The sequence below is a fragment of the Hypanus sabinus genome, chromosome 1 (assembly GCF_030144855.1).
Source record: "Hypanus sabinus isolate sHypSab1 chromosome 1, sHypSab1.hap1, whole genome shotgun sequence".
Taxonomy (NCBI): Eukaryota; Metazoa; Chordata; class Chondrichthyes; order Myliobatiformes; family Dasyatidae; genus Hypanus; species Hypanus sabinus.
Window position 1 is genome coordinate 45,290,005 of NC_082706.1, and position 26,724 is coordinate 45,316,728.

Genomic DNA, 26,724 nt, shown 5'->3' on the forward strand with positions numbered 1-26,724 from the left:
CACCCCTGAATAGAAGCAATGTGATTTTATTTGTCTGAGTTAACGAGTCTCTAGTTTCTGCTAATATGAATGAACATGATGAGAATATAGTTGGTATCCCGGGTCTGTGGGACCCAGTGCTTTGTGGGATCCTGCTCTGTCATTGGTTGCAAATTTCCCTATATCATTGGCCTTCTTACCAAGAACCAGTAGGCTCTCTACACCCCCCACCCCGAACCCCCTGCCCACTAGCACTCTGACCCCTCAGGCTGGCCCGATTGATTGGAAGTGCAGCTCTGAGTATATGACCGTCTCCCCACTGCGAGCAGGGCCCCCACCACCGTGCAGGTCCCGCAGGTTGGCGTACACTGGGTTACACGCCTCCCCCTCTCCAACGGACGTTCCTGGTGAAACTTCCAGTGGGATCTGGCTCGTCCTCTGCCTCTCCGTGTCCTGGGGCAGAAATAAAAGTAAATCTCAATTCTTCATCAAACAGCATTGAACTGCTCACTCCCCATCACAAAACTAATTCCACAACCTCTGGATTTACTTCCAAGGACTCTACAACTCAGGCTCTCAATATTTATTACTTATTTGTGTATTGTTACTTTTAATTTTGTATTTGCAGAGTGTTATCTTTTGCTCATTATCTGTTTGCATCAATGATGTGTGGAGATTTAATTGCTTCTGTTTTGTTTTTTAGTTTTTATTATGAATGCCCGTAAGAAAATAATTCTCAGGATAGAATGTGGTGACATGTATGCACTTTGATAATAAATCTACTTTAAACTTTGAACACTGAGGACAAAGATATTAAAATGCTGTGAACACTGGCTAGTGAATAACAGGTTGGAACCCTGCTGTGGGCACAGTCCTCTTGTTCTTTCCCCTCCCCTCCCTCATTTCTTCTCAGTTACTCTCTCCTCCCAATTCCCTGCAAGTCTCTCAACTTTGTCTATTTACTTCATTTACTCTCTTGTTCCTCCTTTTACTCTCTTTCCACCTCTGCCTCCCTATCTCCCTCCTTTCCACTCCCTCCATCTCTCTTTCACACTCCCTCACTTTTGCTCCTTCCCTCCCTCTCATTCATTCATCCATGCTCCTAAACCCCAGACCATGGTAATCTGTGAGCAATCCCCCCTCAATGTCCTTCCCGCAGCGCTGTGCTCCCGGTGTCCTGCCCTTTACTGGACTGAGCTCTGACTTGTACCTGAGGTGCAGTCAAGTGTGCAGTGGAGCTGACGGTCGTGTCCAGGATCTCCAAGGCCTTCTCCTTGGTCCGTGCATCCCATCTGGAACAGCAGAAGGTTGGACTAGAGTTACAGAACATCAGTGTCAGCCAAATTGACACCCCAATCTCACCTCACTGTGACATCCAGACCATTTGATACCCTCAGCACCAGTCTGTCCCACCTCCTCCTTCCCTTCTCCCCTCTTTCCCCACCCACTCCCTTCCCTTCTCCCAACCCTCCTCCTCCCCACTTCCACCTTCCCATCACCTCAATTAACTCTACTCCACTCAGAAAGAGAGAGAAATATCTGAAAGTTTAATAGTTTCCTTCTTCGTTTGGACGCCTCACCTGTGGTGCTGACAACCGACCACTGATCAAGGTGTGACCACCCAAGCGCTGTGTGACCACGGGATGACAAGGACCAGACTGGAAGGCAGGGAATTCCCAGTCTCCCTCATTGTGCTTTTGGATCTGGAGCTCTCTTTGTTTACGTTGGTTTATTTTATGATGTAAGTTATGTATAACATACAGATGCCGTGTACGTCCTCCCTGTGACCACATGGATTCCTACGGGTGCTCTAGTTTCCTCCTACATTCTAAAGATGTACCAGTTAGTAGCTCAATTGGTCTTTGTAAATTGTCCTGTGATCGGCTCAGGTTTGGGATTGAAGGGCCTCTTCCGTGCTGTGTCTCTAAATAAATTATTTTGTCATGTCTGTAGTGTACAGTGCTGCTGCTAATTGCCATAACATATACAGTGCCTATAAAAATTATTCACCCCCTCTTGGATGTTTTCATGTTTTCTTGTTTTACAACATTGAATCACAATGGATTCAATTTGCCTTTTTGACTGAGTAACAGAAAAGGACTCTTTCATGTCAAGATTGAAAACAGATCTCTACAAAGTGTTCTAAATTAATTACAAATATAAAACACAAAATAATTGATTGCATAAGTATTGACCCTGTATAATGTGATACACCAGATCATGACTGGTCCAGCTTATTGGTTTTCGAAGTCACATAATTAGTTAAGTGGAGATCTGTTTTTGGAGACCTGTGTACAGTCAAGATATTTCAGTTGATTGTAGTATACTGTGTCTCTAAAATGTATTCACACCCCCATCCCATAAGTTTTCATGTTTTATTGTTTTCCAACATTGAATCACATGGATTTAATTTGTTTTTATTGACACTGATCAATACTGTTTTTATTGTCAAGATGAAAACAGATCTCTACAAAATTGCAAATATAAAACACAAAATAACTGATTGCATAAATATTCACCCCCCCACTTTATAATGACCACCAAATTATCACTGCTGCAGCCAATTAGTTTCAGCAGTCACATAATTAGTTAAATGGAAACCTGTGTGCTGTCAGGGTGTTTCAATTGATTGTAGTAAAAATACACCTGTATCTGGAAGGTCCAACTGCTGGTGAGTCAGTATCCTGGCAAAAACTACTCCATGAAGACAAAAGAGCACTCCAGACAACTTTGTGACAAGCTTATTGAAAAGCACAAGATAAAAGAAGATGGATAAAAGAACATTTCCATGTCACTGAATATCCTTTGGAGAACAGTTAAGGTAATCATCCAGAAATGTAAAGGATATGGCAGAGTTGTAAATCTGCCTCAGCAGACCATCCTCAAAAACCTGAGTGACTGTGCAAGAAGGGGACTAGTGAGGAAGGTCACCAAGAGACCTGTGACAACTCAGGAGGAGTTGCAAGCTTCAGTGGCTGAGATGGGAGAGACTGTGCAAACAACAACTGTTGTCCAGGTGCTTCACCAGTCCCAGGTTTATGGGAGAGTGGCAAAGAGAAAGTTACCGTTGAAAATCGCTCACATGAAATCTCAGCTAGCATTGGCCAGAAGGCACGTGGGAGTCTCTGAAGCCAGCTGGAGGAAGGTTCCATGGTAGATTGAACCCAAAGTGAGCTTGGTGGCCATCAGACTAAACGCTATGTTTGACATAACCCCAAAACCACGCATCAGAAACCACCATCCCTACCATGAAGCATGGTGGTGGCTGCAACATGCTGAGGGGATGCTTCACTGCAGCAAGCCCTGCAAGGCTTGTGAAGGTAGAGGGTAAAATAAATGCAGTAAAATACAGGAAAATTCTCCTGTTAACCAGGACCCTTGAGATTGTCAAAGATCCTTCCTATCCGTCTCACAATCTCTTTGACCATCTTTGTCCCCTCCAGCACCCCACCATCAGGCAGGAGGAACTGTAGCATTATGAGAAGGACTGTGAGGATGGGAAACAGATTCTTCCCCACCACTGGACCCCCTGACAACACCCAGGTCTCATCACTTATGAAGTGTTGTTAATGCACCTTATGATTAATGTTAATCTTACAAAATATATTTAATTATTTGTTAATTTATTTGGTAATGTTGTTTTATGTATTCTGTGTGTGTTATATGTACTGTTTTGTATGCCCTGGTCCAGGGAATGTTGTTTCATTTCATGGTGTAAATGTATACAATTGAAACGACAATAAAACTGAACTTGAATGTTGATCTGGACTTACTTCGGGATGTACCTGGAGATGAAGAACCCAGCCAGTAGCATACTGAGAATGACACTGCTCGTGAGTAACACAGTGATCCAGACAGCAGAGACCCCACCTGTAACATCAAGCAACATGACAGCTTCAGAATAGTCCACTGTACAAGTCAAACCCTTTCTCATTTATGGACAGGCTACTGCACAGGATCTCAAAAAAGCTGCAGAAAATTCCAAACTCAGCAGCATCATGGGCACTAGCCTCTTCAGTACCGAAATCATCTTCAAAAGTTGAAGCCTCACAAAGACGTTGTTATAGACCTGCACCACTCAGGATATGACTTTTTCTCAATGCTTCCATCAAGGAGGAAGTACATCCTGAAGACACACACTCATGTGTGAGGAAAGCTTTATCCTCACTGGCACTGCCTCATGATTCTTTTCACTTTTTGTTTTGCTCTCTCTTTGCACAACTTATTTAATTCAATTTACTTTCTATAAAAATGTATCATGCCTATAAAAAGTATTCATCCTTTATTGTTTTACAACGCTGATTCACTGTGTATTTAAGTTGGCTTTTTTGACGCTAATCAATAGAAAAAGACTCTTTCATGTCAAAGTGAAAACGGATCTCTGCAAAGAGATATAAAGAAATTGCAAATTCAAAACAAAATATTTGATTGCATATTTGTTCACCCCTCTAGAACAATGGCACACCAAATCATCACTGGTGCAGCCAATTGCTTTTAGAAATCACATAATTAGTTACATGGAGATCTGTTTTTGGAGACCTATGTACAGTCAAGGTGCTTTCATTCATTGTGGTAAAAATACACCTGTGCCGGGAATGTCCACCTGCTTGTGAGTCAGGGTGCTGGCAAAAACTACACCATGAAGTCAAAAGAATGCTCCAAGCAACTCCCTGATAGGGTTATTGAAAAGTACAAGTCAGGAGTAGGATACAATAAAATTTCCAAGTCACTGACTATCCCTTGGAGAAGAGTTAAATCAGTCATCGAGAAATGGAAAGAATATTGCACAGCTGTACATCTGCCCGGAGCAGGCTGTCGTCAAAAAGTGAGTAACCATGAAAGAAGAAGACTAGTGAGGGAGGCCACCAAGAGACCGATGACAACTCTGGAGGAGTTACAAGCTTCAGTGGCTGAGATAGGAGAGATTGTGCATACAACATCTGTTGCCCGGGTACTTCACCAGTTTCAGCGTATGGGAGAGTGGCAAACAAAAGGACACTGTTGAAAAGAAACCCACATGAAATCACAGCTAGAGTTTGCTGGAAGGTATGTGGGAGACTCTGAAGTCAGGTAGAAGAAGGTTCTATCGTCTGATGAAACCAAAATTGAACATTTTGGCCATCAGAGTCAACGCTATGTTTGGTGTAAACCAAACACTGCACGTCATGAGTACGCACCATCCCCACGATGAAACGTGACAGTGACTGCATCACGCTGTGGGGATGCTTCACTGCAGCAGGCCCTGGTAGGCTTGGAAGGCAGAGGGTAAAATGAATTCAGCAAAGTACAGGGGAATCCTGTTGGAAAACCTGATGCAGTCTGCTAGAGAACTGGGAATGGGAAAAAAGTTTCTTTTCCAGCAAGACAAAGATTCATGTCCTGTTGTGGCAAAATCACAGTACGGACCTCAATCTAATTGAGAATTTATGGCTGGACTGGAAAAAGGCAGTACAATTGCGATCCCTATGAAGTCTGACAGAGCAAGAGCAGTTTTGTAAAGAAGAACAGGGGGAAATTGCAGTGTTCAGATGTGCAGAGCTGAAAGAGACCGATACACACAGACTCAAGGCTGTAATTGCTGCCAAAGGTGCATCTATTAAATACTGAGTTAAAGGGGGTGAATACTTATGCAATCAGTTATTTTGTGTTTTATATTTGTAACTAGTATATATGACTTTTCAGAGATCCATTTTCACTTTGACACATAAGTATTTTTCCGTTGATTCGTGTCAAAAAAGCCAAATTAAATCCACTGTGATTCAATATTGTAAAATAATAAAACATAAAAACTTTTTGGGGGGTTGGGGAGGAATACTTTTTATAGGCGCTGTATATAGTTCTCTTTGTAATTTATAGATATTGTACTGTACATTGCCATGTAGTCTTGCTGCAGAACAACATATTAGACATCATGTGCCGCTGATATTGGACCTGATTCTGCTTCTGATTCTAATGTAATAACCAGGACATTCAGCTTTTCATTGCCAACGTGTTGTGGGAGAGAGAGATCCATGTGTTTATTCTCACTTTTACTTGGGCTTTGTCCTTTGCACATTGAGAGAAAAACCTAAATTCTTGGATAAAGGTAGTGGGGTCTTAAAGGAGAGTGGAGAGTGTGATTCCCATTTCACCATCTCAATGTGTTCCTAAGCTTGTGATCTGGTCCCTAGGGAAGCAGGGCAGCAGTCTGTACACAGCAAGATCCCATGACAAGCAACGTAACAATGACCATTAGTCATTTGTCAACCTCACCTGTCATCCACTGGGAAACTGCGAACATGACCTCTCCATGTTGGTTTTGGACAGTACAGAAGGCGGTCACATCCTCCTCTCCCTCGCCCACACCCATCGTCAGCGAGCTAGTCACCAGCTGCCCGTCTGCCACCTGCCACGTCTGGAAACGACCGTGCGTCTGGTTCCCGCTGAGGTTGGCGAGGGGGAGGTGCCAGGTGAGCTCTCCGGGTGGGTTTGATCTGGCCGCACACACACATGTGATGACATCGGGGGTCCGAGTGCATCCTGAGTCCCGAGAAATCTCAGGCTTATCTGGGAAGAAAGAAACAGGCAGGAGATGTTGGTAGCACTGATATATTGTAATGGTCCAGTGCTGTTCTGCAGCATCAGCTGTCCTCTGTTAGACCCCCCTTTCCATTCACTGTAAACTGAGCCTGTCTCCATTTTGATGCGTTGTATCCCCCTCCTCCACATTCAGAGATGCTCTTCTGCATATCACTGCTGCAACGTGTGATTGTTTGAGTTACTGTCGCCTTCCTGTCAGATTGAACCAGTCTGGCTTTTCTCCTCTGACCTTTCCCATTAACAAAGTGCTTTTGCCCACAGAACTGCCACTCACTGGGTTTTATTGTGTTTGTTTTTCACACCATCCTCTGTAAGCTCTAAAGACTATTGTGTGTGAAAACTCCACACGATCAGCAGTTTCTCCAAACATCAGGCTCTTGAACAGAAGTGGATAGTTATACCCATTTAAGTACTCTGTATATCGCTATTTCATGCTCGTTATTTATGAAGATTGATTTATATCTGCATTTGCACGGTTTGTTTACAGTTAACAGTTCCTGATCTTTACAATTTACAGTTACGGTTCTACAGATTTCCTAAGTCTGCCTGCAGAGAAAGAATCTCAGGGTTGTATGTGGTGACGTGTATGTACTCTGATAATAAATCTTACTTTGAACTTTGTACTCAAGTCACCCTGTCTGGCACCAATGATCACTCCATGGTTAAAGTCACTTAGATCATATTCCCACCCCATTCCAATATTTGGTCTGACAAACAACAGAATCTCTTAACCATGTCTGCATGCTTTTATGCATTGAGTTGCTGCCACATGATTCGTTGATTAAATATTTGCATAAACGAGCAGGTGTACAGGTATTTAATAGTGTGGCCACTGAGTGTGTATTGTGTATCGAAGGATAAATAGTCCACTGACTTTGCATTTGTACTTAGAGATGTAGCAATGCATCCTTCATATTCACCCAAAAATTATTCACGTTGTTGGGAGAAGTGATTGAGAGATTTTGTGGGGCATCTAATAAAGACAAATAAAGAGTTAAGCATGAGAACACATGTTGTAGAACAAGATTCCACGTGTCAATCACCTGAATAATTTCTGCAGTCAATTCCATTCCACCTTTGCAATGTGTTCCAATGTACACAGAATGTGGAAAAGTGCAGCTCAGGAACATCCCCTGTGGCTCATGATGCTATGGTGAGCTAATTATTCTAGAAACCAAATCCTTAAATAAGCTAACCTATTTTGCCTACAACATGTCCCTATCCCTCCATTCCCTGCACATTCATATGCCCATCTTAGTGCCTTTGAAACACCTCAACCTTCACCACCACCCCGACAGAACTTTACAGGCTCCCTCAGCTCGCTGTATGAAAAGCAAACTTGCCCCACGAATCGTTTTTGCATTTACGCCTTCTCGCCTCATGCATGGCCTCCAATATTGAACATCACAACCCCGGGTAAAAGATACGGTCTGTCTATACTTGCTCTGAAATCTCTCTCAGTGTCTGGAGAAAACAATTTGTATGTCCAGCCTTTCCTTATCACACCTGCGCTGTCATCCGGACAGCATCCTCTTCTTCACCCTCTCCAAAGCCTCTCCACCCTTCCGATAATGTGGTGAACAGAACTGAATGCAATAGTTCACATGGGGTCTAACCGAAACTTTATTCACCTTTAACATAACTTCTCAACTCCAGAGCTTATAAAGGCAAACATGCCTTACACCTTCTTTCCCAGCCTATCAAACTGTTCGGAGCTATGAACTCAGATCCCCACATTCCTCTGATCAGCAACATTGTTAAGGGTTCTGCCATTGACTGTTCCTGTCACTTTACACCTGATCTTCCAAACTGCAACACCTCACACTTACTTCAATTAATCTCCATCTGCCACTTCTCTGCCCCGACCTGCAACTGATCTCTATCCCGCCTAATCTTTTGGCAACCTTATTCACTGTCCACAACAACACCAGTTTAGGAAATGGTAAATTAAACGGACCCACAAGCCAGGATGCCCACAAGAAGAAGGAACTTTCTCCATCCTCACAACTTCTCCAATCTGTCGAAAGCTTCAGAACATCAACTCACCATAAACTCAGCATGGCGATGTGGGTACCGGAGATATAGGTGGGGTGAGGGAGGTTGGGTTTGTGGGATATCGAGGTCAGTTCTTGCCTTGAGTCTCATCAGGCAGCTCAATTTTCCATTTCCGTACCATATGTTTCCTCAAACCAACACGGACGGATGGAAAGCGTGCAAGGAGCTGGCCGGATTCACACTCAGGACCAGTTCCTGATGCCCCTACAGTGACGTCCCGCTCAGTAGGTTAATGCTCATTGTAAATTTTCCTGTGATTAGGCTAGGATTAAACTGGGAAACTGTGGGGTGGTGTGGCTCGAAGGCCTGGAGGGCGCTTTTCAGTACTGTATCTCAATAAACAAATAAATAGATTTAGAGGGAACTCTTGGCTTAAGACCACCCACTCACATTCCACAGTGAGGGCTATTTCCCTCTCCAAACACCAGCCACAGCTTGTTGCTGGAACCTGTTGTGCTCAGTGTGACCCTGAGATGTCTCCACCTCAGGTTCGATGCTGAGAAACTCTGGACGCAGCAGAGGATTTTTGTTGGAATGCCTTCCTTCATATTCACCCAGGAATTGTTCAGCCTGTTGGTAGAAGTGACTGAGAAATTCTGTGGGGCATCTGAGGACAAACCAATGGTTAACAGTGGCACAGTTTTGAGGCAATAGAAGATCATAAATCAGTTTTGAAAGTGAGCTGGGCCTGTTGGGACATGTCTGCGGAGCAAGAGATCACAGAGTGAGTTGGAGACAGTTCCTTGCGGAGTGTTTGATGCTCTGGGCCAACTCACTGGAATTTAAAAGCATGAGGTGGAATCTCATTGAAACATATCGAACATTGAAAGCCTTTACTGGGACGATGTGGAGATAATGTTTCCTATAGTGTGTATGTCGAGGGCCAGAGGGAACAGCCTCTGAACAGACGGATGTCCATACAGAATGAAGATGAGGCGGCATTTCTTTAGCCAGAGGGTGGTGAATCTGTGTAATTCATTGCCACAGACGGTTGTGGAGGGTGTCATTGTGTATATTTATTAGCTTCTTGCTTGGGGTGTCAAATATTATGGAGAAGACCAGAGACTGGGTTTGAGGGGGATAACAAATCAGCCATGATGGAATTTGTGTAGCAGTGTCGATGGGCCGAGTGTTAAGTATAACATATCAAGTGTCGTGTAGCCGCCCACCCTCCTGATAATCTGGCAAACGCCTGAGCTGTTACATTTCCCCAGCCCGAGCAGAGGGGGCTGGATAACTGGATTGTGCCATTCTGCTACAGCCAGAGGGTTCCTGGAGCTGCTTCATTTTTGCCAGATCTTTTTAAGGAGAGGAATGTTTTCACACCCCAGCAATTTACTATGGACTGGCCAGCACTGAATATAAACCCACAGTCAGGAGATGGTCGGGTCACTTGGTTTGAGGAGTATTTATTATGTTGTAACCAAGTTCTGTTCTGTTCAGCTGATTCATGTTTGGACTCTGGGACTTTTCTGTTGAGTTTGTAGATACTTTGGGTAAATAAAACCCCTATTTTTTTCACCTTTACCTACTCTGTCAGTTTTATGCTTACCCTGGTCCTTCACGGATGTGGCAGCGGTGGGGCCAGCGGTAGAAGGTGCAGGAAAGGTGCTTTGAATTTTTTTCCAACATGAAGAAAGCAGTAGGAGGAGGGAAAACACCGGCCGATCGAGAGCAGCAGCTGGAGTTGGGGAGCAGTCTGAGGCTGAAGCGGAAGGTGGGGCCAGGTCCTCAGAAATAGAGGAGCCCCGGGAGCCCACTATTATCGACCTGGCCAATATTCTTTGCACGTATATGGGTCAGCAGCAGGTACGAGATGCCCAGTTGGTGAGGCCAAGAGCAGCGATTTAAAGCACAGCAGCCCCAGTTCAATCTGCTCCAGTCAGAGGTGCAGGCCCGCACCCCTCCAACATTTGATCAACCTTCTGGTAAGACAGATACTGTGGGGGCAGATGTTGTGGGTTCAGACACAGGCCCCCCTCCTGCCCGGGTAAACTTTGGGGTCTCCCATCAGGATGGCTCTACAGCAATACACTTGAGATCTACTCAGGGGCCAAAGCTTCAGCAGCTGACTGATCCTGATGATATTGAACATTTTCTTGTCACTTTTGAGAGAATAGCAACAGCGTGCAGATGGCCAATTGGAGATTGGGCCTTTAGGCTCATTCCATTATTGACAGGCAAAGCTAGGAGTGCCTATGCTCATATTGACATTGATGATGCTGCAGACTATGAGGAAGTTAGAAGGGCTATTACAAAAAAATGATATAGATCCAGAAACCTACAGACAGAGATATCGCAGCCTTGAGATTGAACCAGATGAAGGCCCAAAAGAACTATATGTCAGGTTAAAGAAGCTTTATGGGAAATGGGTTCACCCGAAGGGGAAGACGGTGAATGAAATTGGAGAATTTACTGTCCTGGAACAATATCTGAGAATGCTTTCCCCTGAGCTACAGGTCTGGATTAAGGAGCACAACCCTGCAACGGCCGTAGAAGCAGCTGGCCTAGCTGACGTGTTTGTTGCTGCCAGACGGAAGAAGCAGCCGTGGAGCTTCACTGCCTGGAAGTTAACTAAGGATCACAAAGTGCCAGGTGTCTCCCGGTCAGTACAAAGGGTGGATTCAGCCAGGGGTAGCTCCTGTAAAGGAGAAATCTACAGAGGTTAACTCATTTTCTAGATCTTTCAAGAGACTTATTTGTTACATGTGCGGTGAAGAGGGGCACACTAAATTTGTCTGTCCCAGTAATTCTCTGAAACTAATCCAGATGTGCTATGTGCCCAGAGGTGATCTGAAGTCAAAGAGGGAGCCACAACAATCGCAGAGTGAGATCATGGTGGAGGTGAATGGCTGTGAATTAAAGGCACTTATTGACAGTGGCAGTGATCAGACCCTTGTTCATAGACAGTTCATTCCTCCTCATACTGTGTGTATGACTGAGACTGTGCCCATCTGTTGTGTACATGGAGATGACAAGCTTTATCCCACAGCAGATGTTCATATCAAAGTGCAAGGCCAGAATTATCTCCTGAACGTAGGGGTTGCTGATCATCTCCCCTTTCCGGTGGTGCCAGGTCAGGATTTGCCTGTTCCTCTTGATCTTTTGCGTCCAAGTTAGGTCTGTAAAGTTGCACTTACCCGGGCAAAAGCCAAGGACATCAAACCTCTCTACCCAACCTCTCAGTGAACTTCCTTTTTATAATGTTGAAATTGAAACTAAGCCTGGAAGGGATGGTAAAGCTCGTAGCCAGAAAAGATGGGAAAAGTTATAAAATACTGAAGTGAATTCATCCATTGAACCTCACCCACCCCGGCTTTTGGGGTTTCAAATACCGATATCCAGACAATGCAACAAAATGATGTTAGTCTGCATTTCAAGCAGGTTAAACACATTATGGAAGGGGAAACAATTGAACTGATGAAGGGAAATGGATATTTTAGAGAAAATGGGATATTGTACCGCCAGCAGGGGTCAGCGATGCAGCTAATGGTGCCTATATCTGCTAGAGGAACTGCACTTGAGTTGGGTCACTATTCCCTAGGCAGGCCACCTGGGGAAACACAAAAGTTTTGACTGTATTAAGAAACATTTTCACTGGTCGGGTCTATGTGCTGCTGTGGCCCAGTATTGCAGAAGCTGTCCTCAATGTCATCAAACCTCAGTCAGATTTCCTTCTCAAGTTCCCCTTCGGTCTTTGCCAAGCATTGCCACTCCAGTTGAACGGTTGGGTATGGATGTTGTGGGCCCAGTAGAAAGAAGCAAGTCAGGAAATCTCTTTATGTTAGTAATTACTGACTGTGCTACCAGATATCGAGAAGTTTTTCCACTTAAAACTGTCAAGGCTAAGTCAATTGCTTTTTGTTTGGTGCAATTCTTTGCAAGGGTGAGGTTTTCGAAGGAAATTCCTGCTGATCAGGGGACAAACTTCATGTCCAGATTATTGAGAGATGTGTACAAACCAGTGGGGATTAAAGGCATCTGTACTACCCCATATCATCCCCAGACTAATGGGTTGACAGAGGTTCAACCAAACCCTTAAACAGCTGGTCAGAAAGTTCATAAGTGGTACAGGATCTGATTGGGAACAATGATGACCCTATTTGCTTTTTGCTTACAGGGAAGTACCTCAGGCACCAACCGGTTTTTCACCTTTTGAATTATTGAATGGACATGAGGTAAGAGGCCGACTTACTTTACTTAAAACCCACTGGGAAAAGAGTCACAAAATAGCAGAGCCACAGGGTGTCGGAGCCCATGTTGCCCACATGAGGGAGAAATTGGAGAAAATGGCTGCATTGGCTCAGCAGAATGTGATGGAGGCCCAACAGAAGCAAAAAACCTGGTACGACCATACTGCCTGGGAGCGGAGTTTTTCCACTGGACAGAAAGTTTTGGTAATGCTCCCTAAACAAGGCAGCAAGCCTTTAGCTAAGTGGCAAGGGCCTTATGACATAACACAGAAAGTGGGTCCAACTACATATGAGATAGCAGCTCCTGGCCAGGCACGCCCACAGAGAATTTTGCATATTAACTTACTGAAAGAATGGTTTCCCAGGTCTGACCAGAAAGAGGTGTTGTTGATTAGACGTGTGGAAGAAGAGGACAACGATGAGAAACATTACCTTCCGGTACCTGCCTCTGCCTTGCCCGATCTCGTCCAAGTCACGGCTGGCCACCAGACCCACGTCAGTGCCCTCAGTGTCCCAAATATTTTTAAAGAAATTCCTGGTCATACAAAAGTAACTGAACATAACATTGTGCTTAAAAAGAATGCCGCTGTGAGAAGAAGGAGCTACAGAATCCCGGAGCGCCTCCTGGTGCTCCTGAAAAAGGAGATAGAATTGATGCCGTCCCTGGGCATCACTGAGGTATCAAGAAGTGAGTGGTGTAACCCATTGCCTTGGTTCCAAAGAAAGACGGCGCTATAAGATTCTGTATAGATTTTCATTATCTGAATCCGATCTCTGAATTTAATTCCTATCCATTTCCTTGCGTTGATGAACTTATTGACTGGTTAGGCAAATCGAGATTTCGAACCGCCATTGATCTCTGCGAGGGTTACTGGCAGGTGCCATTGACTCTACAGTCCCGTGAGCTGACAGCTTTCCGTACGCCATGGGGTCTGTGTCAGTTCACCGTAATGCCATTTGGACTGCACGGTGCCCCAGCTACGTTCCAACGATGAATGGACCAGGTGTTGTTGGGACTTTCTGATTTCGCTGCAGCCTACTTGGACGATATTGTTGTTCACGGGGCTGCCTGGGAGGAGCGTAAAGATCACCTGAAGACGGTCAGCAGATGTCTCCAGGAAGCCGGATTGACTGCCAACCCCTCAAAGTGTCAGTTTGCCAAGACTGAGATTGAATATTTTGGCTACATTATTGGCAGTGGGGTTATCAAACCACAGGCACACAAACATCAAGCCATTTAGTCCTGTCCGTGTCCACGGACAAAGACCCAGCTGAAATCATTCCTTGGAATGTCAGGATGGTACAGGAGATTTGTGCCTGACTGTTCCTCTCGTGCTGCTGTTCTCACAGATATGACTCTGCGGATGAGTCCTACTCAGCTGCAGTGGAGTGAGGAGGCAGAACGTTAGGATGCGCTGAGTGAGAACCCTGTGTTGTGCAGTCCTGACTTTATTAAGGGTTTTGTGTTGCAGACGGATGCCTCAGAGTAAGGTTTGGGAGCGGTGCTTTTGCAGGGACAGCCCAGTGATCGTCACCCACTGGCTTACATCAGCAGGAAGTTGTTCCCGAGCGAGACTCGTTATTCCACTGTGGAGAAAGAATGCTTGGCACTGAAATGGGCTTTGGACTCCCTCAAGTATTATATCTGGGGAAGAGAGTTCATCCTGGAAACTGACCATAAAGCCCTGAGGTGGATGGAAGGGGTGAAGGATGCTAATAGCCCTGTCACCTGCTGGTATTTGGCGATGCAGCCATATCGTTACACCATTCAGCTATTCTCGGGTGAGATAACACCGCTGCAGACTTTTCTTCCCACTCTTAGGGCGTGATACTAGAAGGAGGGGAATGTGTGGCTGCGGCAATTACCAGCCGCACATTCAACCCGGCATATTAAGTGTCCTGTAGCCACCCATCCTCCTGATGATCTGGTAGAGGACTGAACTGTTACATTACACCAGCCTGAGTAGATGGGGCTGGATAACTGGATGGGCCATTCTGCGACAGCCACAGCGGTGTTCTCTGGATCTGCTTCATTTATGCCGCATCTTCTTAAGCAGAGGAATATCTTCTCTCATCTGCAATGTACTATGGACTGGCCAGCATTGAATATAAACACTCAGGTGTGTGGTGTCACGTGGTTTGAGGAATGCTTATTATGTTGTTGAAGGGGAACTTTAGAAGGAAATCTGGCTGAGGTTTGATGACATTGAGGACAGCTTCTGCAATACTGGGCCACAGCAGCACGTAGACCCGACCAGTGAAAATGCTTCGTAAAACAGTCAAAACTTTTGTGTTTCCCCAGGTGGCCTGCCCAGAGAATAGAGTGACACAATTCAAGTACAGTTTCTCTGGCAGATATAGGCACCATTAGCTGCATCGCTGACTCCTGCTGGCAGTACAGTATCCCATTTTCTATAAAATATCCATTTCCATTCACCAGCTCAACTTTTTCCCCTTCCATAAAGTGTTTAACCTGCTTGAAATACAGAGTTAGACTAACATCATTTTGTTGCATTGCTTGGATGTCAGTTGGTATTTGAAACCCCAAAAGCTGGGGTGGGTGAGGTTCAATGGATGAATTCACTTCAGTATTTTATAACTTTTCCTGTCTTTTCTGGCTACGAGCTTTACCATTCCTTCCAGGCTTAGTTTCAATTTCAACATTATAAAAACGAAGTTCACTGAGAGGTTGGGTAGATTGTTTGATGTTCTTGGCTTTTGCCCGTGTAGGGGCAACTTTACAGACCTGACTTGGACGCAAAAGATCAAGACGAACAGGCAAATCCTGACCTGGCACCACCGGAAAGGGGAGTTGATCAGCAACTCCTACGTTCAGGAGATAATTCTGGCCTTGCACTTTGATATGAACATCTGCTGTGGGATAAAGCTGGTCATCTCCATGTACACAACAGATGGGCACAGTCTCAGTCATACATGCACTATGAGGAGGAATGAACTGTCTCTGAACAAGGGTCTGATCACTGCTACTGTCAATAAATGCCTTTAATTCACAGCCATTCACCTCCACCATGATCTCACTCTGCGATTGTTGTGGCTCCCTCTTTGACTTCAGATCACCTCTGGGCACATAGCACATCTGGATTAGTTTCAGAGAATTATTGGGGCAGACAAATTTAGTGTGTCCCTCTTTACCACACATGTAACCAATAAGTCTCTTGAAAGATCTAGAAAATGAGTTAACCTCTGTAGATTTCTCCTTTACAGGAGCCTTACCCCCGGCTGAATCCACCCTTCGTAGAAACATAGAAACATAGAAAATAGGTGCAGGGGTAGGCCATTTGGCCCTTTGAGCCTGCACTGCCATTCAGTATGATCATGGCTGATCATCCAACTCAGAACCCTGTATCTGTTTTCTCTCCATACCCCCTGATCCCTTTAGCCACAAGGGCCATATCTAACATGTCTAACCTACATATCTAACCTACATATCTAAGGTTCGTATTGACCGGGAGACACCTGGCCCTTTGTGATCCTTAGTTAACTTCCAGGCAGTGAAGCTCCACGGCTGCTTCTTCCGTCTGGCAGCAACAAACACATCAGCTAGGCCAGCTGCTTCTACGGCCGTTGCAGGGTTGTGCTCCTTAATCCAGACCTGTAGCTCAGGGGAAAGCATTCTCAGATATTGTTCCAGGACAATAAATTCTCCAATTCCATTCACCGTCTTCCTCTTCAGGTGAACCCATTTCCCATAAAGCTTCTTTAACCTGACATATACTTAGTTTGGGCCTTCATCTGGTTCAATCTCAAGGCTGCGATATCTCTGTCTGTAGGTTTCTGGATCTATATCATTTTTTTGTAATAGCCCTTCTAACTTCCTCATAGTCTGCAGCATCATCAATGTCAATATGAACATAGGCATTCCTAGCTTTGCCTGTCAATAATGGAATGAGCCTAAAGGCCCAATCTCCAATTGGCCATCTGCACGCTGTTGCTATTCTCTCAAAAGTGACAAGAAAATGTTCAATATCATCAGGATCAGTCAGCTGCTGAAGCTTTGGCCCCTGAGTAGATCTCAAGTGTATTGCTGTAGAGCCATCCTGATGGGAGACCCCAAAGTTTACCCGGGCAGGAGGGGGGCCTGTGTCTGAACCCACAACATCTGCCCCCACAGTATCTGTCTTACCAGAAGGTTGATCAAATGTTGGAGGGGTGCGGGCCTGCACCTCTGACTGGAGCAGATTGAACTGGGGCTGCAGTGCTTTAAATCGCTGCTCTTGGCGTCACCAACTGGGCCCCTCGTACCTGCTGCTGCCCCATATACGTGCAAAGAATATTGGCCAGGTCGATAATAGTGGGCTCCCGGGGCTCCTCTATTTCTGAGGCCCCAGATCACCCTGGAAGGCCCCACTGATTCAGCCTCAGACTGCTCCCGAACTCCAGCTGCTGCTCCCAACTGGCTCGATTGGATAAAAAAATTCAAAACACCTTTTCTGCACCTGCTACAGCTGACCCCACCGCTGCCACATCTGTGAAGGACCAGGGTAAGCATAAAACTGGCAGAGTAGGTAAAGGTGAAAAAAATAGGGGTTTTATTTACACAAAATATTTACAAACTCAACAGAACTGTTCTAGACTCCAAGCTTGAATCAGCTAAACAGAGCAGAACTTGGTTACAACATAATAAACACTCCTCAGACCAAGTGACGCCATCATCTCCTGACTGTGGGTTTATGTTCAATGCTGGCCAGTCCATAGTAAATAGCAGGGGTGAGAAAACATAAATGAAGCAGCTCCAGAGAACCCTCAGGCTGTAGCAGAAGGGCACAATTCAATTTTCCAGCCCCCTCTACTCAGGCTGGTGTAATGCAACAGCTCAGTCGTTTGATCTGGAAGGTTGAACTGCTGACAACTCGGCGAATCGGGTGGTTGGGAGTGGAGAAAGGACGGCAGTTGTTTAAACAACTAGATTGTGAATGGATGGAGGATGGCAGGGGGACCTGATGATTCGTGAAGTGAATTAGAGATGGAGGTTGGTGGGAAAGAGAAATGGAGTGGAAAAAGCAGGAAAAGAAATGAGATGTCAAACTCTGAGGAGTCAGGGGATGACTGAAGCAGACAATAGACAATAGGTGCAGGAGTAGGCCATTCGGCCCTTCGGGCCAGCACCGCCATTCTATGTGATCATGTCTGATCATCCACAATCAGTACCCCGTGCCTGCCTTCTCCCCATATCTCTTGACTCCACATTCTTTAAGAGCTCTATCTAACTCTTTCTTGAAAGCATCCAGAGAATTGGCCTCCACTGCCTTCTGAGGCAGAGCATTTCATAGATCCGCAACTTTCTGGGTGAAAAAGATTTTCCTGAACTCTGTTCTAAATGGCCTACCTCTTAATCTTAAACTGTGGCCTCTGGTTCTGGACTTCCAACATCAGGAACATGTTTCCTGCCTCTAGTGTGTCCAATCTCTTGATAATCTTATATGTTTCAATCAGATCCCCTCTCATCCTTCTAAATCCCAGTGTATACAAGCCCAGTCGCTGCAATCTTTCAGTATATGACAGTCCCACCATCCCAGGAATTAACCTCATTTTCCTATGCTATGCTCCCTCAATAGCAAGACTATTCCTCCTCAAATTTGGAGACTAAAACTGAACATGATACTCCAGATGTGGTCTCACCAGGGCCCTGTATAACTGCAGAAGGACCTCTTTACTCCTATACTCAACTCCCCTTGTTATGAAGGCCAACGTGCCATTAGCTTTCTTCAATGCCTGCCGTACCTGCATGCAGATTTTCAATGACTGATGTAGAAGAATATATTGTACTTCCCGTTTTCCTAACTTGACACCATTCAGATAGTAATCTGGCTTCCTGTTTTTGCCACCAAAGTGGATAACCTCACATTTATCCACATTAAACTGCATCTGCCATGCATCTACCCGCTCACCCAACCTGTCCGAGTCACCCTGCATTCTCCTAACATCCTCCTCATATTTCACACTACTACCCAGCTTTGTGTCATCTGCAAATTTGCTAATGTTACTTTTAATCCCTTCATCTAAATCATTAATGTATATTGTAAATAGCCGTGGTCCCAGCACCGAGCCTTGTGGTACCCCACTAGTCACTGCCTGCCATTCTGAAAAGGACCTGTTAGTCCCGACTCTTTGTTTCCTCTCTGCCAACCAATTTTCTATCCATGTTGGTACCCTACCCCCAATACCAAGTGCTCTAATTTTGCCCACTAATCTCTTATATGGGACCTTATCAAATGCTTTCTGAAGGTCCAGGTACACCGCATCCACTGGCTCTTCCTTGTCAATTTTCATAGTTACATCCTCAAAAAATTCCAGAAGATTAGTCAAGCATGATTTCCTCTTTGTAAGTCCATGCTGACTCGGACTGGTCCTGTTACTGCTATCCACATGTGCCGCTATTTCATCTTTTACAATTGACTCCTTCCCACCACTGATATCAGGCTAACTGGTCTGTAATTCCCTGTTTTCTTTTTCCCTCCTTTCTTGAAAAGTGGGAATACATTAGCTACCCTCCAATCCTCAGGAACTGATCCTGAATCTATAGAACATTGGAAAATGATTACCAGTGTATCCACAATTTCTCGAGCCACCTCCTTAAGTACCCTGGGATACAGACCATCAGGCTCTGGGGATTTATCAGCCTTCAGTCCCATCAGTCTGCCCAACACCATTTTCTGCCTAATGTGAATTTCCTTCAGCTCCTCCATTACCCTAGGTCCTCTGGCCACTATTACACCTGGGAGATTGTTTGTGTCTTCCCTAGTGAAGACAGATCCAAAGTACCTGTTCAACTCGTCTGCCATTTCCATGTTCCCATAATAAATTCACCCATTTCTGCCTTCAAGGGCCCAACTTTGTTCTTAACTAATTTTTTCCTCTTCACATACCTAAAGAAGCTTTTACTATCCTCCTTTATATTCTTGGATGGTTACCTTTGTATCTTATATTTTCTCCCCGTATTGCCTTTTTAGTTATCTTCTGTTGCTCTTTAAAAGTTCTCCGTACATCTTTGCTATGTTTTATATCTCTTTTATTTTTAAACTGTCCTTGACTTCCCTTGTTAGCCATGGTCACTCCCTACTCCCCTTTGAATCTTTCTTCCGCTTTGGGAAGTACTGATCCTCTACCTTCTGTATTATTCCCAGAAATACCTGCCATTGTTGTTCCACTGTCATCCCTGCTAGGGTATCCTTCCAGTCAACTTTGGCCAGTTCCTCCCTCATGGCTCCATAGTCCCCTTTGTTCAACTGGAATACTGACACTTCCGATTTTCCCTCTCCCTCTCAAATTGTAGATTAAAAGTTATCATATTATGGTCACTACCTCCTAATGCTGTAGGATAGCAAAACAATGGAAAGAAGATGAGATTAAAGCAATTATACAACTGAGCCTTTTGATGATTGGAACCCGATTCATCTGACGAAGGTAATAAACAAACTTGTAGGTGAGCTCAAAATAGCAAAGGTATTATGAAATGGATCGCTATTAGTGATTTGTCGGGATAGTGCTCAGCAAGGCAAAGTGATAAGATAAATCTAAGTACAATGCTCAGTACCCAACAACAGAAAGTGGACGAGAGGAGTTATTTCAGGAATACCAACAGAAGTTACTATGGTTGAGATTAAACAGAACATAAAAGGAGCAAAAATTGAGGCCAAACGTTTGAAAGTTACAAGAAAAAGAAACAAGTGTGATAGTTTAGCAGTTATGATTAATTTTGATGAAGAAAGATTGCCGACTAAAGTTTATTTCAGGTATATGTGTTTTGAGGTCAGAATATATATACCACCGCCTTTAAAATGCTTTAAATGTCAGAAATTCGGGCATATCGCGGCGGTATGCAGAGGGAAACAAAAATGTGGGAGATGCCCTGGAGAACATGAATATGGGAAATGCGAGGCGGAAGCTGGGCTGAAATGTTGCAATTGTGGTGGGGAACACGGTGCAGCTTATCGAGGGGGCATTAATAGCAAGAAGGCAGCTGAGATACAACATGTTAAAGTAACAAGGGATTAGCTATGCAGAGGCAGTGAAAGGAATTGCTGAAAAAGAGACGGCGATCAAGTGAACAAATATAGGGAATAATAAGCCAGTGAACTGTGAGGGCTGTAATGTGATAAATAAGGATGCACTAATAACGAGTAGAAAGGATTTCGTACTGTTCATGGTAGATGTAATTAACTGTTTAGTGTTAACAGACAAGAGAACCAAGAAAGTTAAAATTATAGTCAGGTCTGCAGAAAAATATCTTGGTATTACAGGGCTTTGGTGGGAAGTAGTTAAAGAAACACTGAATTGAGGTTCAAACAGTTCACAGGCAGGGGAGGCGGGATCTTAATGGCAGTATATATATTTTACAATGGAATGCAAGGAGTCTTATCGCAAATAGTCTAGAATTTAAGAAATATGTATCAGAGCTTAAGGAAAAAACTCAGATTTTATGTATACAGGAAACATGGTTGAAACCACAATTAGATTTTGTTTTACAGCTATTAGGAAGGATAGAAGTAATGGCAATGTGAGAGGAGTAGCAATATTTATAACCAGTGGGCTGAGGTGTAATATAATCAACATAGGGCAGAAATATGAATCAATAACAATCAAAATTTGGATAGGCAGAGAACGTTTTGTAATAATAAATTATTATAATCCATGTAGAAGATTAAGCAAAGATGCATTAAACACAGTGGGTGGTGGGATGAAAGGGAAAATAATATGGTGTGGGGATTTCAATGGACACAGTCAACTATGGGGATGTAAAAATATTGATGAAAACGGATTAATGATAGAAGAATTTATAGATGATAAAAATTGGCATGTATAAATAATGGACAAGGTACGAGATATAACATTTCCCAAAACATAGAATCCACAATAGACTTAACATTTGTAGGTAGAGAATTAGCAGGGATCAGTACTTGGAACATATTAAAACTAACTGCAGTAGGAAGTGATCATTATCCCATACTCACAAAGATTCAGATTAAAATAGAACAAAATAAAGGACCTAGAGTGTCAAGGTGGAAACTAAATAAGGCAGATTGGGAAATATTTTAAAGAAGAAGTGAAGTAAGATGAATAAAGATTTTAGATGAAAATATATTGGATATAGAAGAAATGAATGATAAATTGGTCACAGCAGCAGTTATAAATTCAGCAGAAGAAACAATTCCAAAAAATAAAGGTAGAGGAAAGAGTTAAAGTGTTCCATGGTGGAATTGTGAAAGTAGTAGAAGTATAAAAGTAAGAAAAACAGCATTTAAAGAGTAAAAATGACAACATTCGGTAGAAACATGAATACAATATAAAATAGCACAAGCAGAAGTTTGGAAAATAATCAAAATTGGAAAAGAAACTCAACTGCCTGAAATACGGGGCATGATAAGGAAAATGAATGATATAAGAAGTAGCAAAGAGATTCCTGTACTAAAAAGCAAGGACAAAGTTGCAATTAACAATGTAGAAAAAGCAGAAATATTGGCAAAAACTTTTGTTAACATACATAGCTTGGAAAATTTGACTGTTGAGGCTAGACAACAAAGGGAGGAGAGGCTTTAGCAAAATTCAGGAATTATGGACAAAAGAGCAACATCAGAAGAAGTGCTGGAGACACCTATTTGCAAAACAAAAATAGAAAGAGCTATTATGAATGCGCGGCCAACTTGTCTGGGAAGGATCAAGTATGGAGTATAATGCTGAAGCACTTATCAGGAAGTGCACTTCTAGTTCTGCAGAGACTGTTTCATGATAAATGGGAAAGAGGTAAAATACCATCTGCATGGAAACATTCTGCTATTGTTCCAATATTAAAACCTGGTAAAGATTCATCAGACCCATCAAACTATAGACCAATTGCATTAATTTCACAGCTAGGTAAACTTACGGAATGAATAATAACTGATAGGCTTACATACTTTCTAGAAAAAAGAATTCTTATTTCTCCCTACCAAAGTGGTTTTCACAAAGGAAGAACTACAGTAGATTCAATACATAGCTTGGAAACTGAAATTAGAAAGGCTCAAACAAATAAAGAAATGGTACTGGCAGTATTCTTCAACAGAGAAAAGGCATATAATATGCTCTGCAAAAGGGAGTGTTAATTAAATTGAAAAAATTAGGGGTGGAAGGAAAATTATATAACTGGGTTCTAGACTATCTTTTTGATCAAACAATTCAAGTCAAGGTGGAAGAAGAGTACGCCAGAACATATTCGGTTGAAAATGAACACCACAAGGTAGTGTCTGCAGTCCATTACTATTTACCATAATGATAAATGACATATTTGCACAAGTTGAAAATAGAGTGGGGAAATCCTTATCTGCAGATGATGGGGCTTTATGGGTGAGGGGAAAAAATCTAATTTATATACAAAGGAAAATGCAAGATGCAATTAATAAGGTGGAGGAGTGGGCAAATAAATGGGGTTTCAAATTGTCTCCAAGTAAGTCGCAAGTGATATGTTTATCAAGAAATCAGAAACCAGTTTGCGTGAAATCAAATGAACAAAAATTAGAGCAGATAAAGATAATTCCGTTCCTCGGTTTGTTATTTGATGAGAAACTTACATGGAAAAAGCAAATTGAGAAAATTACGAGCAAATGTAACAAAATAAGCAACTTATTGAGGTGTCTTGCTGGACAGGATTGGAGTACAAGCAGGATATTGTTATTAAATATTTATCAAGCTCTAATGAGGGCTACTCTGGATTGTGGATGTGCAGCATACATGTCAGCTGCAGAAAGTAATTTAAAAATGCTGGATGTTGAGCGAGCTCAGGCCCTCAGGATACGTAGTGGTGCATCAGCTGTATCAGCTCTTCAAGTCAAAATGGGGGAAATGCCTTTAAGACTTAGAAGAATAAAGCTAATGCTACATTACTGGGTTAACACCATGGGGTATAACTACTCACATCCAGCTAAAGCTATATTAAAAGACTGCTGGGAACATAATAATCCAAATTATAATAGCTTTGGATGGATTGGGGATGCAGCAGCACAAAAATATGATCTGCACAAAATGGAATATAGCCCTACAGTTCCATTACCTGATGTTCCTCCATGGCTCTTTACAATACATACAGTGGATACAAACCTGCAACAACTTTTTAAAAAGTAGTCTAACTGTGGAACCAAATTGATAGTACAAGAATATATAGACCTGCATTTTAGAAACAAATTAGTAATATTTACGGATGGCTCCAAAGAACCTTGCTCTGGCCACACAGGTATTGCAGTCTACATTCCTCAGTGCAAAACTAGTATCAGGAAAAGAACATCAAACCACTTATCAGTGTATACAACAGAATTAATGGCAATATTGAGTGAATTATCTTGGTTAGAAGAAAATAATGCCAAAAAGCTGTAATCTGTTCAGACACTTTGTCTGCATTAACCTCTATCAAATCTAGAAAATCAGAAAGTAGACAGGATATTTTATTGGAGATTCTATGCAAGTTATATACACTGACCAAAATGGGGTAGAAATAAGCTTCCTTTGGGTTCCTGCTCATAGTGGTGTGGAGGGTAATGAAAAGGTGGACATTATAGTTAAACAATCACTCAAATCATCTATAATACAGGTCCAGATCCCTCTAAGCAAAGTGGAAGTCAAAAGCATTATAAAAACAGGTATTGAGGAGACGTGGCAGAAACATTGGGATGAGAGTGAAACAGGGAGACAACTGTACAAAATACAAGGGCAAGTCAGATACCAAAGAATATCAGGTGGGCATAGAAAGATAGAAGTGATCATCAGTCATTCAAGAATTGGACACACAAGTCTTAATTACACATTATACTAAATAGGGAAACGTCCAACTGGGTTGTGTGAAATCTGCAATCAACCAGAAACAGTTGGACATGTATTGATTAAATGTAAGAAGTATGAAAGAGAAAGGGTGAAGATGATAGGAGCGCTTAAGATGAACAAAAATAAAACTGCTGTGGGTAAAGAAGACATTTTGGGAGTTCAAGAGAAATACGGACCTATATCATGGAGTATCTGAAAGACTCTGGTTTATAGTATAGAATTTAGGGAACGCATTTCTTTCCTCCTGTTTATCAAACGATCCACACTCCAGTCTAGCAGGTGGCGGTAATGCACCTTAAAGCTGGTTTGGCAACCGTCATAAAACAAAATAAGAAGAAGCAGAAGCTCAGCCGTTTGCCAGATTATCAGGAGGGTGGGCGGCTACAGGACACTTGATATGCCCGCTTGGTGGTGCGGCCGGTCGTTGCAGCCGCCACAGTCCAAATTCCTCGCCGCCAGCTCACTACCAAGGACAGCCCCGCACTGATTACGGAGAAGGTGTTGTCCACTCTGAAGGGCAGAAACGAGGGACAGTGTGATATCGCAGAGACAATGCTGAGAATCATCAATGAATATTGTTGTCACACTGAGGGAGCGCCGCACTGTGGGAGGGGCGAGTGAGTTACAGTGTGGGAGGGGTAATTCTGAGGAAGAGTCACACTGTGTGAGGGGTGATACTGTGTGAGATCTCTCTCCTAAAGTTGAAAATAGCGGCCAAATCCTAAAAGTTCGGGTTTAGAGACCTCCAGAAGGTTTTGGGAGAATGGGGTATCATATTGACAGTGGACTGGAGCGGGTACTTTCCTGCAAGGACCCGGTTTTTGAAGTTTTCGGTCCGTGTTTCTCGGGCGCTGAGCAGTGGCTGCAGCTGACTGATTGCCAAAGTTCGAGTTTTTAACTTTGTCGGGAGCGGGAACGGATTAAATCCGTTTTGAAACGGCGGAAACCCCTCCCGTTTAGATTGCCGAGCTCAGGGCGATTGGGAAGACTTCGGAGCGGCCGGAGGAAGAGCGGACTGACCTGGGAGACACCTTCGTTTTTGCAGCAGCACGGATGGGGCTGAGGTTTTTCAACCAGACGGACATCCAGCCTGTCCACGGATAACTCCCATCTCCCTCCCCTCTCTCAACTGTTTCTTTTTGAGAGATTATTTGCTGGGGTCTCGCTGTGTTTAGAGTTCTGTAGTTGTCGAATTTCGGACTGAGTAGTGACTGTCATGACAGCGTGCATCTCCAATATGTCGGCATCGCAGTCGTATGCGGAGACTGCGGGCGCTGGAATTACATCCCGCGAAGTGAGTCACCCTTTCAAATTAATGGCTCCGAAAGATGCTGTATAACGTACGGAACCAACTTCAGTCAGTAGGAAGGACGCTTTGAAGCCGACGTCGCTGGGCCTCCCCCCGCTGCTCCCCTCTTTCTGTTCCTCCCGTCGGCAGCCCCCCCCCCCCCCCTTCACAGTGCCTGTGGCGATGGAGGTCGGTGATGGGCGCGGCACGGGTGAAGATAGGGAGTGGGTTGAGGTAGGAAGGCAAAGAGAAACTAGAAACACACCGAGGCTTCTACCACTGCGAAGGGGCGGGCAGTTCCTGTTAAACATCTTGAGAGTAGAGGAGGCCATGGATAGACATATCAGAATATCCATATAAATATCCATAGCCTCCTCTTCTGTCAAGATGAATCCACACTCAGGTTGGAGGAACAACACCTTATATACCGGCTGGGTAGCCACCATGATAATGGCATGAACATTGACCTCTAACTTCCGTTAATGCCCCTCCTCCCCTTCTTACCCCATCCCTGACATAATTAATTGTTTGTTTTTTTTCTCTCGCTCTCTGCCCATCACCCTGCCTATTCTCCATCTCCCTCTGGTGCTCCCGCTCCCATTTTCTTTCTCCCGAGGCCTCCTGTACAATGATCCTTTCCCTTCTCCAGCTCTGTATCACTTTCAACAATCACCTTTCCAGCTCTGAGCTTCATCCTACCCCCTCCAGTCTTCTATCATTTTGCATTTCCCCCTCCCCCCACTATCAAATCTCTTAGTATCTCTCCTTTCGGTTAGTCCTGACGAAGGGTCTCGGCCCGAAATGTCGACAGTGCTTCTTCCT

The 26,724-nt window shown here is 43.8% G+C and overlaps 1 protein-coding gene across 2 annotated transcripts in view; it reads right to left on the reverse strand.

Moving 5' to 3' along the window:
- Positions 1-228: 228 nt before the first annotated feature.
- Positions 229-26,724, reverse strand: part of LOC132393923 (sialic acid-binding Ig-like lectin 10) — a 47,849-nt gene continuing 21,353 nt past the window's right edge. Inside the window, exons 5-8 of one of the 2 annotated variants that reach the window (XM_059969488.1) lie at positions 6,232-6,525; positions 3,753-3,849; positions 1,190-1,271; positions 229-432 (exon numbers count right to left, since the gene is read on the reverse strand). In XM_059969488.1, the coding sequence (XP_059825471.1) occupies positions 244-432; positions 1,190-1,271; positions 3,753-3,849; positions 6,232-6,525 (662 nt within the window). In that variant the 3' untranslated portion in view covers positions 229-243. Of the gene's footprint in view, positions 433-1,189; positions 1,293-3,752; positions 3,850-6,231; positions 6,526-26,724 lie in introns of both variants that reach the window. The other variant, XM_059969413.1, reaches the window with a different exon arrangement.